Source organism: Rhinoraja longicauda, chromosome 17 (genome assembly GCF_053455715.1).
Source record: "Rhinoraja longicauda isolate Sanriku21f chromosome 17, sRhiLon1.1, whole genome shotgun sequence".
NCBI classification, from domain to species: domain Eukaryota; kingdom Metazoa; phylum Chordata; class Chondrichthyes; order Rajiformes; family Arhynchobatidae; genus Rhinoraja; species Rhinoraja longicauda.
In genome coordinates, this window is record NC_135969.1 from 11,642,474 (window position 1) to 11,658,231 (window position 15,758).

Sequence of the window (15,758 nt, forward strand, 5' to 3'; positions counted from 1 at the left end):
CTGTTCTGAGAATGCATATAAAATGCTGCCAGTTTGCAGCCTAAGATCTTTGTCGAAGATCACAATTGTAAATGAACACTACAGGATCAATCCACTGATTTCCACTTTTGAAAGTTCATGCACAAGGTTATTCGTAACAGCTCCTTATTTGCAGTGTTTCATAGTGTTTGCATGTTCACATGATCAATTATAGAGGCCAACTACTATAAATAGATAACTTTGATAGTTACATAAAATTGGAGAACTTAAATAGATAGATTATTTTTTGTGCCTGGAATGCATTTCCAGAGGACATTCTGTATTGTATTCTCTAGTTCAAAAGTGAGGCAATATGATGGCAATGCTTAGCAGCTAAAAAAAATTCTCCTCTTCCACCTGTCTTCATTTTATTTTGTTGATTAAGCAGGCCTTTGCAATGCCAATTTAATAGCTCAGAGATCCATAAGTATGTGCATAAACTTTGTCTTGATTTTATTTTTCCTGAATAGTTTAATTCTTTTTGGCAGTTCAGCACAACCAGTTCTGTTTTCCAACTGCAGCCTCAGAAATGTAATGTAAATAAGTAAAACTATGCCTTTCAAGAGATTTAACTGACCATTTTCAATCAGTCTTTTAAACATCACAGACTTAAGGTTTAAAATTTGGCCTGCCTTAGGACAAGTTTCCTCCCCTACCTTGCGAGCTGGCTGGCTGACTGACTTGCTCCAATCTTAAGTGTTCACAGGAAATAGAATGCCAGCACCTAAGATTGTTTTTTTTGCCATACAGCAGGCCAAACAATTACCCTGTCTTCCAAGAGTTGATTTTTGGCAAGGCACCATGTGTTGGGTTCAAATCAATGGAAATGCTTCTCTGCAGTTTTCTGGAGTCTCCACACTAATATTCATCATGTAAAGAATTCTGATTTCAACTCCTCATTTGGGCTCCTGGATGTACTGAAGTTACGTATGTTGAGAAGAAGATGGAGCATAATGCAAGGAAATATGAGCTTCAATTTGCAAGGACAAATAGAAAATACTTTAGTTGTAGCTGGTGGGCAGTACACATGTATGTGTAGAAGGCTCTTAGTCCGTTGGTTCATGAAATACAAGTAAACGTGTCAGTATATCAAGAAATTAGGACATTAAATTAGTTTGTTGGCCTTAATTCCAGGAACAAATGTATAGAAAGACTCACTGTAGTTATAAAGAAGTTTGCTGACACAACAAAAGTTCTGTGCGCAATTTTGGTCTTCATGTTTATGGAATAATGTTTGTCTTGGAATTGTTAAATGTTGGAATCACTGGATTGTGTTTTGACATGAGCTAGTCGAGTTGTTGAATAAGTTCGACCTGTGCATGGTGTAATTTAGAAGAACATGAGGTGACCATGTTCTGACACAATGGAATTTGAGAAAGGTTGGCAGGATGGATGCTGAGAGTCACAAGAGACTACAGGTGCTGGGGCTTCGAGCAAATACAAATTACTGGAGGAAGTCAATGGGTCATGCAGCAGATTGAGGAAAATGGACAGTCAACGTTTTGGGATGTGGCTTGTAATATGGACTTGGTCCACTTTCCTCCGCAGATGCTGCCTGACCCACCGAGTTCCTCCAGCAGCGTGCTAGGCGAATGAATGAATAAGTTTATTGGCCAAGTATGCATATACAAGGAATGTGCCTTGGTGCTCCGCTCACAATTGACAACACAAACAAACAGTTAACAATTAAGAATAAAGCATAAACACATCAAAGCAATAAGGATACACCATTATGGTCTAAACATGTGGGTGAAAATAAACCAGAGCAAAAAAGAGACTACAGACTGGTTATTGAGTAGAACTATCACTCATGGGAAATATCTGTTTTTATGTCTGACTGTGGCTGCTTTGACAGTCCGGAATCGCCTTCCAGATGGAAGTGCTTCAAAGAGTTTGTGGCCGGGGTGAGAGGAGTCAGAGATGATCTTGCCCGCTCGCTTCCTGGCCTTTGCAGTGTACAGTTCGTCAATGGGGGGAAGGTTGCAGCCAACAACCTTCTCAGCTGTGCGAACGATCCGTTGCAGCCTCCGGATGTCGTGCTCAGAAACTACTTCCTGTAGCGAGGTGTCATAACCTAGTCACTGGATTCAAAGTTTGAATTGAGAGATCGGAAATTAGGACTCGGTGTGTTGTGAGGCTTGGCATTCTCTACCCCAGAGAGTTGGTATGTTTAGTCGTTGAGTATATACAAGTGTTTGATAGACTTTTAGACACTAATGGAATCTACTAATATGGGATTCAGTAACAAATAAACAGGATTAATCAAAATCTTCTTGAAAAACAAAGTTAGATTGAGCAGTCACATGGCTTTCACCTTGTTTGATTTCTTACATTCTTATCTGAAACCTATGCTACATTTCATGCCTGCTGTTCTGTGAACTTAAACCTTGGAGATCCTCAATAACGTTTTTAGTACAAAATGTATTAAAGATCCTGTAGGTTCATAGCCAAAAATCCACCTCCTCTCGGAAGAAGTATCTCTCATCAGTGAACAAACCTACCCATGTTAACATTGATTTTTATTCTCAGTAAGACTGAGTGCCATTCTGACTCTTTCCCAATGATAAATAAGTTTAGTTGCATGAGATCTCCCTTGATATTTAAGAAGCTGTAAGTTTTGAATTACTTTTATTCCTCTTTAGCTGTCAACTAATGTTTTAGGGAAACATCTATACCAGCTTGTCAACCTTTTATGTTAAGTCATAGACATTAACCTCTTTTCAGTAGAATAATAATTTTGGAATAAATAGTCTCTACAGACGTAAAATTTCTAATTTGGGCTCATCTGCCTTTTAGTTTAGTTTAAAGATACAACATGGAAAATGGCCTGGTTTAAACATAATTTAATTAAACCACAAAACACAATTGTTTATGTTCATGTGTATTTTGTATGTTTCTTTGCTTTTACTTGCTAATGTTAACAAGAATATGCGTAGTTAATGGTACAGCCGCATACGTTTGATCACTGAAACCAAAAATTGCAGTGTGTTCGCACAAATAGTGTGGCTGAAAAATCTGAATGGAAATGTGAAATACTTAAAATGGGTTTAACCTATTTAAGAATCTGCAAAGAAAATAAAAAAAAAAAAATAAAATAAAAAAAAAGAATCTGCAAAGATAAAAGCTTACGTACTATATCTCCTAGGTACGGCACATGATTGCTGATGGAATGATTCACCTTTGTATATATGCCATCACAAACATCCCAAAGGACAATGAGGTGACGATTGGCTTTGACTATGAATACAGTAGCTGGTAAGTGTGATCAGGAATATATAGATTTATCAAAATGTTAAAAAAAAAATTAGAAGCAATATTATAGAAAAAAATATTATTGCAAGGACTGACACATAATGCTGGAGTTACTCAGCGGGACAGGCAGCAACTCTGGAGAGAAGAAATGGGTGACATTTCGGGTCGAGACCCTTCTTTAGACCCGAATCTCCAGATCCGAAGGGTCTCGACCCGAAATGTCACCCGTTCCTTCTCTCCCGAGATGCTGCCTGTCCCACTTAGTTACTCCAGCATTTTGTGTCTACTGTCGATTTAAACCAGCCTCTGCATTTCTTTCCCACACATTATTGCAAGGACTTGCAGCCCAGAGGCTGTAATGAGACTGTCTAATTCCCTCATCACCACTCACTCATAAACTGTGGAAATATGGAGTTAATGACGTTATTTAAATCAAATGTGGTTTGTGTGCAGAAGAGTTAGTGGACTGGTTGTGGGATGGAGTCAGGTGTCGGAGGCAAGGAAGATAAGAGAAAGGAACAAATCACATCCTGTATGTCCAAGGAAGAATAGTTTACCAGCTGGAGAAGGAGGATAATGAGGAAACTGCAGATGCTGGTTTCCCAAGGGAAAACAGGAAATGCTGGAGTAACTCAGCGGGTTCAGCAGTATCTCTGGAGAACATGGATAGGTGATGTTTTGGGTCGGGACCTTTCTTCAAATTGAAGTCCATCAGCCTGAAGAAGGGTCCCGACCCGAAGCGCCACCTATCCATGTTCTCCAGGGATGCTGCCTGACCTGCTGAGTTACTCCAGCATTTAGTGCCTTTGCTGAGGATAATAAGGAAGTACTTTTAAGCAGCATATCTGACAAAAGGGCAACATTTCTAAATGGGTAGTGGAAGAGTAGAAGAAAAATTTGCAACTAGAACTCCAATAATCCGGCATCCATTTATCTGGAATTCTGATGGTTCCGCATCTGGCTCACACTAAAGCCCAGAATGCAAGCCAGAGGTCATCAGTGCAAGTTGGTTGTGTATCCAGAGCCAGAATGCAGCAAGGACCAGTGCAGGGATTTCTATGCCTTTGAAGTGATTTCAGTTCAGACATGTTCTGATCAAATGGTGGAGCCGGATGGAGGAGGCATGTGACCTACACCAGTCACATAGATGTATAACTACTTGGCTGCTGGAATTCCTCAATCCTTTCTGTGGCTGTGAAGTCTTTCTGCTTTTGTGGCACCTCTCTCAACCTTGTAACTTACTTAACATCCCTGATTAATACAGAGAACTTATGCATCTTCATGGGAGTAGTATAACTTTCACGTGAAATATGTGCAGGAAAAAATGGTTTAATATATTCAATTAACAATGATTTACAACCGAAAATGAACCGAATAGATTCATTTAATCTTTTTTTTTAATCTTTCACTTCATAATAGTAAATATAAGGTTGACTGTGCCTGTCACAAGGGGAACCAGAATTGTCCTGTCCAGAAACATAACCAGGGATCGATGGAGCCCCAAGTAGGCGCAGAGACACGGCGGAGAAAAGCCAGGCGGAAAGAATGGGAGATGGAGTCTGAGCTCAATCAGGGCTCTGATGAAAATAGCAGTCACCAACAGGAGGAAGCGGCAGAACCTAAAGACCAACAGGAGTTACCTGCACAAAATCCAGCAAGTGACAGTGAGGTATGAACATGCACATGCTAAGGAAAGTAACTGCTGCAGTAGAGTGTGTCCAGATATATGTGAAGTACATTTGATCATTTTTATCTATCTGCATCAAAAACAGTGACAAACTGCCTTTGTTTTTCTTTACTAATTTTGTGTAACAATTGAAAACGCAAAGTGAAATACCAACATAAGGGGATGAGTTTATATTAAGGCAAAACATTTTTTAAATACATTTGTGCAAAATTAATCTAATATAAAAATCACTGACTAGTTTTCTGATTGATTCATTTGCTGAACATTAAGTTAGACTTTTTCACTTGTAGAATAGTTTGTTTGTACAGCCAATTTGTTCTCCCCTTTCCCCTGATGCGCATGCCATAGGCAAGGCCAGCATTATTGCTCATCCCTAATTGGACCTTAACTAAGGAGACTGGTATGAATCAGAATATTTGTCTCCTTTGCATGTAATCATCCAGCAATACAGATTCTGGCAGTTTGGTAAGGTTCTCATTAGCTCAGGGTTCATGAACTTAAAGTATAGGAGAGTAATAGTCAGTGGAGTTACACCCAGTGTCCATGCCTATATTTATTCCTCAGTAAGTATTGGAAGTAATCGTGCTGCTTTCTGTAATAGCTTGCCGTTTCTTGCTGCTATATACCTTTAAAATCCTTAATAATTAGCATTTGGAGCAAGTTTTTTGTGACAAATATGATGTGTGTAGTTACACTACATGTGAACTTTATTAAGAATCCATTGGATGAATAATAAAAAAATTCTGATTTCATCAATTAAATCAATCCATTCAATAATTAATATATCCATACTGTGCGTGCTATGAAGAAAGTGATAACTACGGTTGTATAGGTTTAACTCAATGGTCATAAAACAGTGCAAAAGTTTGATGACTTCAACTCAAAAACTAACAGGTTTATGAGTTGCTGCTTGTTTTTTAAAAACGTGAGGAGGAGAAAAAGGTAAATAATTCAAGCAAAAGCTAACAATTTAGTGGTTGGGTTCTTTTATGATGTCACAAGGCAGGGTTGTGACATAAGTAATATCATTATGGGTGTAAAATATTAGTTTATTTTTTACTGATAGCATTGAGAAACATCACATTAGTTTTGCAATTGTATTGCTGGCAGTTTTTAAGTGCAGCCCAATTCACTGTCTCCTAATCCTCTGTAAATAGGAAGGTCCTGGAGAAGGAGATCAAATAAAAGTTGAAGAAGAAAACGAAGAGTCAGAAATGGATGAACAACTCTGTGCCTTAGCACAGAATAAACTGGTAAGGGACATTCAGAGAAAAATAAATTTGAGAGGTGAAGAATTTCTCAGCAACTGGAACTCTTGCAGCCATATCATATGCCTAGCAAGCAGTACAATGGCACCTACAGGTGTAGGGAAAATCATTTCTTAATTTGAAAGGAATAATGTTTTCAAAAAAACATAATGATCATTTGATATGGAGGAAGAAAGATTACCTGTGCAGGCTACTGTATTTGGGAAAGCGAAAAGTATAAGAGCAAGATGCTTTTGCATCGGACAAAATGTATGACCGGAAAATAATAGCTTGTAAAATCATATACAGGTCCACCACCGATTTTCCGGCACTCTTTGATCCAGAGCCTTTCTGGATTATCCGTTTTGATGGAGGTTGTGGCCTCCATGAGACGACCAACGATACTGGAACGGTCCTCCTAGGCCACCGAAGGACCGAGATACTGGCCGGCGAATTCTGCCTGGGAAGTCAGCTTTGGGAATGGATCTGCCGGCTTCATCGGGCCGGAGTTCCAGAGCCCTGGTCACGGGGCAAATCGCCGATCGGCGCGGAAGTCCCATTGAGATCGAGATCAGTCCCCCTACCTGGCCTAGGCAGTAGATTTCCGGGGGTCATCTAGGGGGGATTTCAAGTGTGCTCTCATGATTTTGACTGGATTAAAGGAGACTCTGGACCAATAGTTGCTGGTAAATTGGTGGTGGAACTGTGTAATGACTCCTAACGTTACTGAAAACTGTCACTGCTGGCTGCACTGCTATAAATGATGGGAGTGTTTTAACTTAGCCAAAACTATTTCTGTGACAAAGAAACAGTGCAATTGTACAGTGTTTACAAATTAGGTGCCCATACATTTGAAAAAATGAGTGTTGACTATAACTTTGTGTTTTCCTGTTTATATGTTAATATGGCATTACCAATCTGACTGCTGTTGTAAATCAGGTTTCTTTGCTCGAAATGAGCAGTGATGTCCAGTCCTCATGATCCATTGATTTGCTATTTATAGATCTGTGTACTTGTGAATTTGGTCCAAGCCTTTGTCTCAAATCTTCTGATCAAAATATCTTTTATACAAAAAATCAAATTGAGGAACCAATCAATGCCTGTATAAATATGATGATCAGTTTCTAGACTTTTGTGTCATTTGGTCTCCTGTTGAGTACAGTTCTCTAACACAGCCGCACTTCTGTGTTTCAAATGTTTATGCTACTTTTAGATTTCAATGCAAATCAAATTTTCTGTTGCTAGATGATATATTTTCCATTTAGGTAGTTCTATACTTTAATGTTTAGTAATGCATTCTGATGATTTTAGGACATAGTTATGTTTATTTGCCGGAGTGTATTACAGGGTACGACAAGGGGATCATAGTGATAGCCATGTTTTTTGTTATCTCTAGGATGCCTCAGCACTTTCCCTTTCAGAAGACGAAGACATGGTGAAAATAGTTTACAATGGCTCCAATTTAACACTGATAATACATCAAATAGATTTATTTCTAAGAATGATTCCACTTCAAAACAGATTTTGCAGTTGGTTATTTATTGATCTTAGTTAAGCAAATATGTGACTGGTGTATTATCCTCATTACCACCAATGTCAATGGTGATGTATCTTGTCTGGTTTGTTGACCTCAATTGAAGGCTCAAGTGTGTTGATGATGCAATTTGGGTATCTCCATTCCTAAGTCTATCTTTTACTCCCAAGGCAATGGCCGCATCTCGTTATCCTGAAAAGGAAAATAAATGCTTATAAGCCATTTCTGAGAACATTAACAAAATTGTTGAAGTTGCGTATCGCTTCTGAAGGATTGTGCTAAGGTTGTTAGAAACAGTTCATGAGCTTTTGTCTCCCTTCTTGTGATTGACCACATATCAGGTTTGTTGAATTAATTTTCACAACCTGCCATGGTGGCGTTTGAACTCTCAAACTCCAGTCTGCTATTTAAGCACCTGGCCATCACAGTATTGACTGTGTTTAGCAAGCTTTGGTCTAATCCAGACCTGCCTTTTACTTTTTGCACAATAAAGGGAGCTGTTGCTATGGTCCGCACACATCAGTTGTATGTAACATTATTCAAACGCTTGTTGTGTTGGAATCCATCCACATCGAATAATTATTCAGCCTGTCTAGACCCTGGCAACAGAACCTTGCTGCACAGGTGTCAGCATGTGATGGCATTTCTTTCTGTTGATGAATAAAAAAAGAATGTGCTGAAATTGTGATTGTACAAAAGTGAAGTACACCCTCACCTGTGTTGACATACCATTTCATTTCAATTATCATGCATTGTTGTGTGCTGTTATTAAACTTCCCAAGAACTCATTCCAAACTAGTTTTATCAGAATTAAACTGATTTGCAGAAAGGTAAAATGCCGTAGCTAATGAAAACATTTGAGGATAAACAGCTATCTGCATGAGTGACAAACATCCATCACAAGACCACAGATTCCTATAGCTGCCCTGACTATATCTCTTCCCACTCTTCCTTTTATAAGGAATCTATTCCATTCGCTCAGTTCCCCTGTCTGTCATATCTGCTCCAATGATGTTTTGCCACACAAATGCTTCTGCAATGTTTTTCTTCATCTTAATACATTGCTTCCATTCTGCCCTTGACCACATCTCTTCCATTTCCCACACCTCGTCTTTCAAGGAGCAAAGAAACAGTTCTCCTGGCCCTGGCCTTCAACCTCACCAGCTTCTGCATTTAACAAATCATGGTGTAATTTCTATTGCCTTCAATGAGATTCTAGTACCAAATACACATTTTCTGTTCCACATTCAGAAAGGACTTTTCTCTTTGCAACTCCTTAGTCTACTCTTCCTTTTCCTCAAACCAGCAGTGTCATCTGGCATCACTTTTCCATTCAACCATAGGAGATGGAATACCTGCCCTTTTACTTCTTCCCTTCCTATCATCCAAGGACCAAATACTCTTTCCAGGTGAGGCAGCGATTTATTTGCACTTCCAGTCTAGTGCATTGTATTTTTGATGTTCGCTAAATAGTCTCCTTTACATTAGAGAATCAAGGATAGTTTGGGTGACCACGATGTGGCGCACCTGCCTTCAATCTGCAGTGACAAACCAAGATCATATTCTCTGCCACTTTAAATCTATGAACTGATATATCAAGGTGCAATGTAAACTTGTGAAATAGCACATTATCTTCTGTCTGGCCACGCTGCAGCCCTCCAGACTTAAAATTGAATTCTACTACTTCAGATAACTTCCACTATCTGTATTCTGTCTCTAAATTTCCCTCATCAACCTGTCAACCAGAAGACTTCATTTACAGCTAATCCTCAGGACAGCCCTGGCCTTATCCCGCAGTCCTTGTGTCTCCTGGCCTCATCCTATTGGAGATGTGCACTATGTCATATTCATCCTTTCTGAACCCTCAGCAACCTAAAGCAGACTTGTTTTCTTTCTTGCTTTCTTATTGATGAAGGAATTTCCATTCAAAACAGTAATGCTGTTCCTCTATCCACAATGCTACCTGACCTGCTGATAGCATAAATGACCTGCTGGATGTTTTGTTTCTGATTTTACACCAGACTTCCAGAAATGCAGGTTTCTGATTTTCAGAACTTTTAGATTAAAAGCTCTTTCCCTTGAAGAATACAAACTTAATAAATGATGTGGTACTGTGCAGGGTAGATAGAGCAACACCACTTCTCTTGATGTGACCAGAAGTCCGAAACAAAGATAATTGTCCACTTTCTATGTAAGATTTCAAACTAATATTGCATTCCTTACAAATATGTTTATCCCTAGAATGAAGAAGTGGCTGAGTAAACTAATCTGAATTGTTTACTGATCACCTGCCCTTTGGTAAAGCATGATTAAGATGATCTTACCAATGGGGAATTACTTCCATGCATTACTACTTCAAATCTTTTTGTGCACAATGGTGAATGGCAAGATGAATCTGTTGGATATTGCGTATTTTCAGTTATGTTGCACCTTTACTGCATTGTATTATTGCATAATTTATATAGGATGATAGTACTTAAAATTGAGTATGACATATACTCTTGCACTGCAACTAGTAATGTAGTAAATGTGTAAAATACTAATGTTCTCTAAAACTCAAATTATTTCCTCATATTCTTGCAATTCAGTACCAGCTCAGTTAGACAACTTGGTTGGTATGGACAATTTGGGATGACTGGGCTCTTTCTGTGCCCCATAGCTCAGATCAGGAATCATGATGCAAAATGCCACTTCAAAATATGTATTAAAACTATAATCTAGCACATAGTACTCTATTTATTTCACAAAATGCTGGAGTAACTCAGCAGGTCAGGCAGCATCTCAAGAGAGAAGGAATGGGTGACGTTTCGGGTCTCTCCTGAGATGCTGCCTGACCTGCTGAGTTACTCCAGCATTTTGTGAAATAAATACCTTCGATTTGTACCAGCATCTACAGTTATTTTCTGACACTAGCTGTTGCTCCACTGCGATTTCTCCTCAAGGTATGTCTACTTTGAACATAGTACTCTATATAGAAGAAATTGCAATTCAAATATAACTTGGAAATGGGCTGAATGGCAAATGTGGCCTCTGTAGAGTTTGGCTGTATCAACTTTATCAGGTCCTTGGATTTAGGAGGACTTACAAGACTTTATAAGGACTTACAAAAGTTTGTTCTGAGGTATAAATTCCAGCAAGGTTTATTTTAAACCTGTGTACAATGCAGATTTTTAACATCATCTCAACAATCACCTTTATATATGCAAAATACTTTAGATCAGGGCCTTTGGGTAGTCTAATTATAAATGCCTACTTGAAGACTAGCCCATGTCTTTCCACACTTATTTTCCCATTTCCCTCCATCCCGTCAACTCCAATAAAATATGTTCTGAGGGCACTTTTACTATATTATCTCTGGTCCACATATCAAATGGAAAACATTTCATTATTTGATAATTTATAATGTGCTAGACTCTTAAGTTGATCAAAATTACCTGCATTGAAAAATCCTAGGGAGAGCCTTTGAATGTCTGGACTCCAGTGTTCAGTATACCCCTGAGGGATTTAGTGTCGCTCAATTTTAGTGTTAAGTATTGGTGTGGATAGATCATTTTTTCAACTGCAAATGTCAACATGGACAAACACAGCGTGCTTTCAGCTTGGGAGCACTGGTATAGAAGGACCACAGTGTGTGTTTTCTTCTTGGGAATGCTAGTGTGGACAGATATTGCTTTAGTTATTTTTAGTGGACAGACGCTAGAGCTTTCACTAGAGCTTTCACTGTTTGGAGAGTTTGTTGTACATCAATATTAACACAACTCGACTTATTGATGTCTAAAATGTGCTATTTTTCAGATAGCTGAACCAGAATGACTGTGCAATGGATGGGCATGTTGGGTGTTAAGGGTTGCACTGTTTTTTTTAATCAGCTGTGAGCATATTTTGTTTTCGTTGCCGCCATGATAATTTGGTATTGATGTAGTGATTTATAAAGGCATAATGATAGAAAGTAACAACAACAAAAAATAGAAAGAATACTAAGAATGATAGTATTACTCCAACTTGCGTACAATAGTTCTATCAAAACTAGTGACCCAGAAAAGCCACTCGCCCTTTAGGAAATTAGCAGTACGTTTGCACATCTTGAGCCATGAAAGAAAGTTGTTGAGGATAAGATTCTGATCCTGTAAGTGGATTGTTTATTGTTTTGTTTTCTTTGACGCTCATTGTTCACAGTCACGGGAGCAGCGGAAGATGGAAGCCATCATGCAGGTTTTTGAGAACTTAGAGAAGAGAAAGAAAAGGCGTGAACAAGTGGTTGAGCGCAGTACTAGTCACCCAGGCGTCGATGGCGATCCGGAGACTCCGACCACTGATGTGGAGGAGGTGAAACTGGAACCTGCCGCAGAAGAACCACTGCCCAGTGAGGCAAGAACACCACAGCCTGTGCTTGCAGGGGTAAGCACACGGCGAACTTCACAGCTAGGGGTAAGCAGAGCATTTAATTGGCAAATGGGCCGGTGCAGCATGATAACAGATACTGGTGTCAGTGGCATAATTTGAGTAGTGAAGGTTTGGATTTTCCTGGTACTAATTGTCTTATAGTCTTCTGTGCTTCATTGGGCTTGGATACTTTCAATTATAGGGCTAAGCAGGCCAACTTTGTTCTGTAGTTTGTTGTTTGGGATGTAAACAGTTAAAAAGCAAGATGGCATGTGAGATGATCAGAGAACCTTGTACCTCATCTCTTTAGCAAAATGTAAGACGAATTCCATCAATCTGTCCAACACTAAGAGGGAAAGAAACACTGTCAGGCTCTTGTGATTGGACATATTTTTGGCTCCATTGTTTGCTGGACAACCATAAAGGTAGTATGATTTGTGGGCAAAAGTTAAACTTGAGGTTATTAAGCCCTGATGTCTTAAGAATATGCACTACGAGTGACTGGAAATGGCTGAGAAGGTATTCCATTTTCCCAGTTGAGAAATATTATCTCACACCCTAGACTGAACTAGCATTGGGTTGAAAAGCAACCCAGTGGGTACATTTTACACCTTGTGATTGGTGGAAATATGTTTGAAAAATGCTGGTGAATCCAGAAGGCATGGTTATCTTTTGTGTAAAAGAAATGCACAAAATTAGTGTGGAAAGACAATACAGAACATATTTTTTCATATTTACGGACATCCTTTTTCTCATACTTATGGTTCCGTTTATCATTTTTCATAACAGGTGATGTGTCTGCCTGCACTTGCCAAAAATATTTGCAGTGGTAAATCTTGTGCACCAATAACTTGGGCATTCTGAAGCATCAAAATATATAACTAATATGATAAAACCATGGAAAACAAATCTGCCAGCACATCATATCATCATCATATATATACAGCCGGAAACAGGCCTTTTCGGCCCTCCAAGTCCGTGCCGCCCAGTGATCCCCGTACATTAACACTATCCTACACCCACTAGGGACAATTTTTTACATTTTACCCAGCCAATTAACCTACATACCTGTACGTCTTTGGAGTGTGGGAGGAAACCGAAGATCTCGGAGTAAACCCACGCAGGTCACGGGGAGAACGTACAAACTCCTTACAGTGCAGCACCCGTAGTCAGGATCGAACCTGAGTCTCCGGCGCTGCATTCGCTGTAAAGCAGCAACTCTACCGCTGCGCTACCGTGCCGCCTTTTACCAACTCTCAAATCTATAAAATAAAAATAGAAAATAGCGGTAATTCTTCTCAACCTGAAATGTTAAGTACAGTATGTTATTTTCTCCACAAGTGCATTCTGAATTGTTGAGTATTTCCAGGGTTTATTGTTTTTATTTCAGATTTCTAACTTATACAGTTTTCTTTTTTCCTTTTCATACAAATAAATATATGGGGTATTAATAAATGTATCTATTAAATATGTAACTTATTTTCTATGCTGTATATAGAATATTAAGATTGATACCACAAATAATTTCCAAGTAGTAAAATGTTTGTACACCACCCAACCAAGTAACTAGTTAAATCTTTGTGTCTTAATCGTATTTGACACGATCAGGCATCCCTCAGATTTCAACCAAAAATGAGAATATACAAACGTAGAGAAAAAACAGCTGACATTGAAGATTTATAAATTACCATTTGTAATTGTTTAACAGATGACATTTCAAAATTCCATCCAACATAATGTCTCGTACAAACTAGGCATAACATTTATAAAACTTTTATCTAACTGTTGAATCACATACACTTATATTTTTTGACAACAATTGTATTTTTATTAACTTTTAATCGGTGCAATAAAACTGATATTTATATGGCGACTCTTTTTTTAATCTCCCTTCCACCCACTTTAGCTCCCCCTGCAGGCTTCAAATTCCTTATTTTTGTTTAATTTCTCGCTCTATTCTGTGATTTTTCAAATGTACATGCAATTAGGAAGCTGAGTTGTCACTTGGCAGTCATAGGATTAGAGAATTGCAGTAAGATGGCAGCTATTAGGAATTCAACTGTGTGACGTTGCTGCACAGACGTTAGTCCCAAGGAGAAATTATCCTCCCTTAAAGGAAAATATCGAAAAGCGCATTTTATTTGTGTGTAAGAAAAACTTATTTTCAAGCTTCAAAAAAGCATAAATTTGAAGTGAACTTGGCTATGTAAAATCACGTCTTGCCATCTTACAACATGTGGACATTTTTTTGTGATCTTCCAGAGCATGCTCTGTGCTTTTTCAGTGGAAGGAAGGTTAAATTGGTTGAATGCTGGCAAAGGATAGTAATATATAATCTGCTGGTAGATGGTTGCAGGATGGGATGTGTTACATGCCTTTTTCTTTGGAGTATATTTGTACTTTTGGAGATGCAAAAACTTCACCTAATATTTTCCATAAGAACTTGCTAAAACAACTAAATTTGAAATTAGCTAACTAGATAGTGTGCGAGAGGAAAAACAATAAATCCAGAATGACTTTCTTAAAGCATAGAAGTAATCATACAGAGTGATGTGAATGTGATTTGTATTTCAAACTGCAAAACAAACCACTGTTGAAGTGATTGTCAATGCCAATTTTTTTTTAAAAATTCAGAATGTAATCTCCTTTCATGAATTATAGACCTTTAAAGGGAAAGCTTATGCAATACTGACTAACAAGCATTGGTTGTTGCTTCTTTGTGTTCCTAAAGAAAATATTAAGAGAACTCTGGTTCTCTTTTGACTCCTCCCACTTCCTCCAAACCAGAGGCGTAGCTATGGGCACTCGCATGGGCCCCAGCTACGCCTGTCTCTTTGTCGGGTATGTCGAACAGTCCCTGTTCCGGACGTACACTGGCCCCATCCCCGAACTCTACCTCCGCTACATCGACGACTGCATTGGTGCTACTTCTTGTACCCATGCAGAACTCACTGACTTCATACACTTCACTTCCAATTTCCATCCTGCCCTTAAATATACCTGGACTATCTCCGACATCTCCCTCCCGTTTCTGGACCTCACCATCTCCATCACAGGAGACAGACAGACTAGTGACGGACATTTACTATAAACCCACTGACTCGCACAGCTATCTGGACTACACTTCTTCCCACCTGGTCACCTGCAAAAAGTCTATCCCCTACTCCCAATTCCTCCGTCTACGCCGCATCTGCGCCCGGGATGAGGTGTTTCACACTGGGGCGTTAGAGATATATATAACATATAACATATAACAACTACAGCATGGAAACAGGCCTGTCCGGCACTACCAGTCCACGCCGACCATTCTCCCTGACCTAGTCTCATCTACCTGCACTCAGACCATAACCCTCCAATCCCCTCCTATCCATATACCTATCCAATTTACTCTTAAATAATAAAATCGAGCCAGCCTCCACCACTTCCACCGGAAGCCCATTCCATACAGCCACAACCCTCTGAGTAAAGAAGTTCCCCCTCATGTTACCCCTAAACCTTTGTCCCTCAATTCTGAAGCTATGTCCCCTTGTTGGAATCTTCCCCACTCTCAAAGGGAAAAGCCTACCCACGTCAACTCTGTCCGTCCCTCTCAAAATTTTAAAAACCTCTATCAAGTCCCCCCTCAACCTTCTACGCT

The 15,758-nt window shown here is 39.1% G+C and overlaps 1 protein-coding gene across 9 annotated transcripts in view; it reads left to right on the forward strand.

The window, feature by feature from the left end:
- setd5 (SET domain containing 5) overlaps nucleotides 1-15,758 on the forward strand; it is a 142,319-nt gene that overhangs the window by 89,825 nt on the left and 36,736 nt on the right. For 8 of the 9 annotated variants that reach the window (XM_078414114.1, XM_078414120.1, XM_078414116.1 and 5 more), the window contains 4 exons: nucleotides 3,164-3,273; nucleotides 4,690-4,939; nucleotides 6,115-6,210; nucleotides 11,915-12,166. In XM_078414114.1, the coding sequence (XP_078270240.1) occupies nucleotides 3,164-3,273; nucleotides 4,690-4,939; nucleotides 6,115-6,210; nucleotides 11,915-12,166 (708 nt within the window). The remainder of the gene's footprint in view (nucleotides 1-3,163; nucleotides 3,274-4,689; nucleotides 4,940-6,114; nucleotides 6,211-11,914; nucleotides 12,167-15,758) is intronic. The other variant, XM_078414122.1, reaches the window with a different exon arrangement.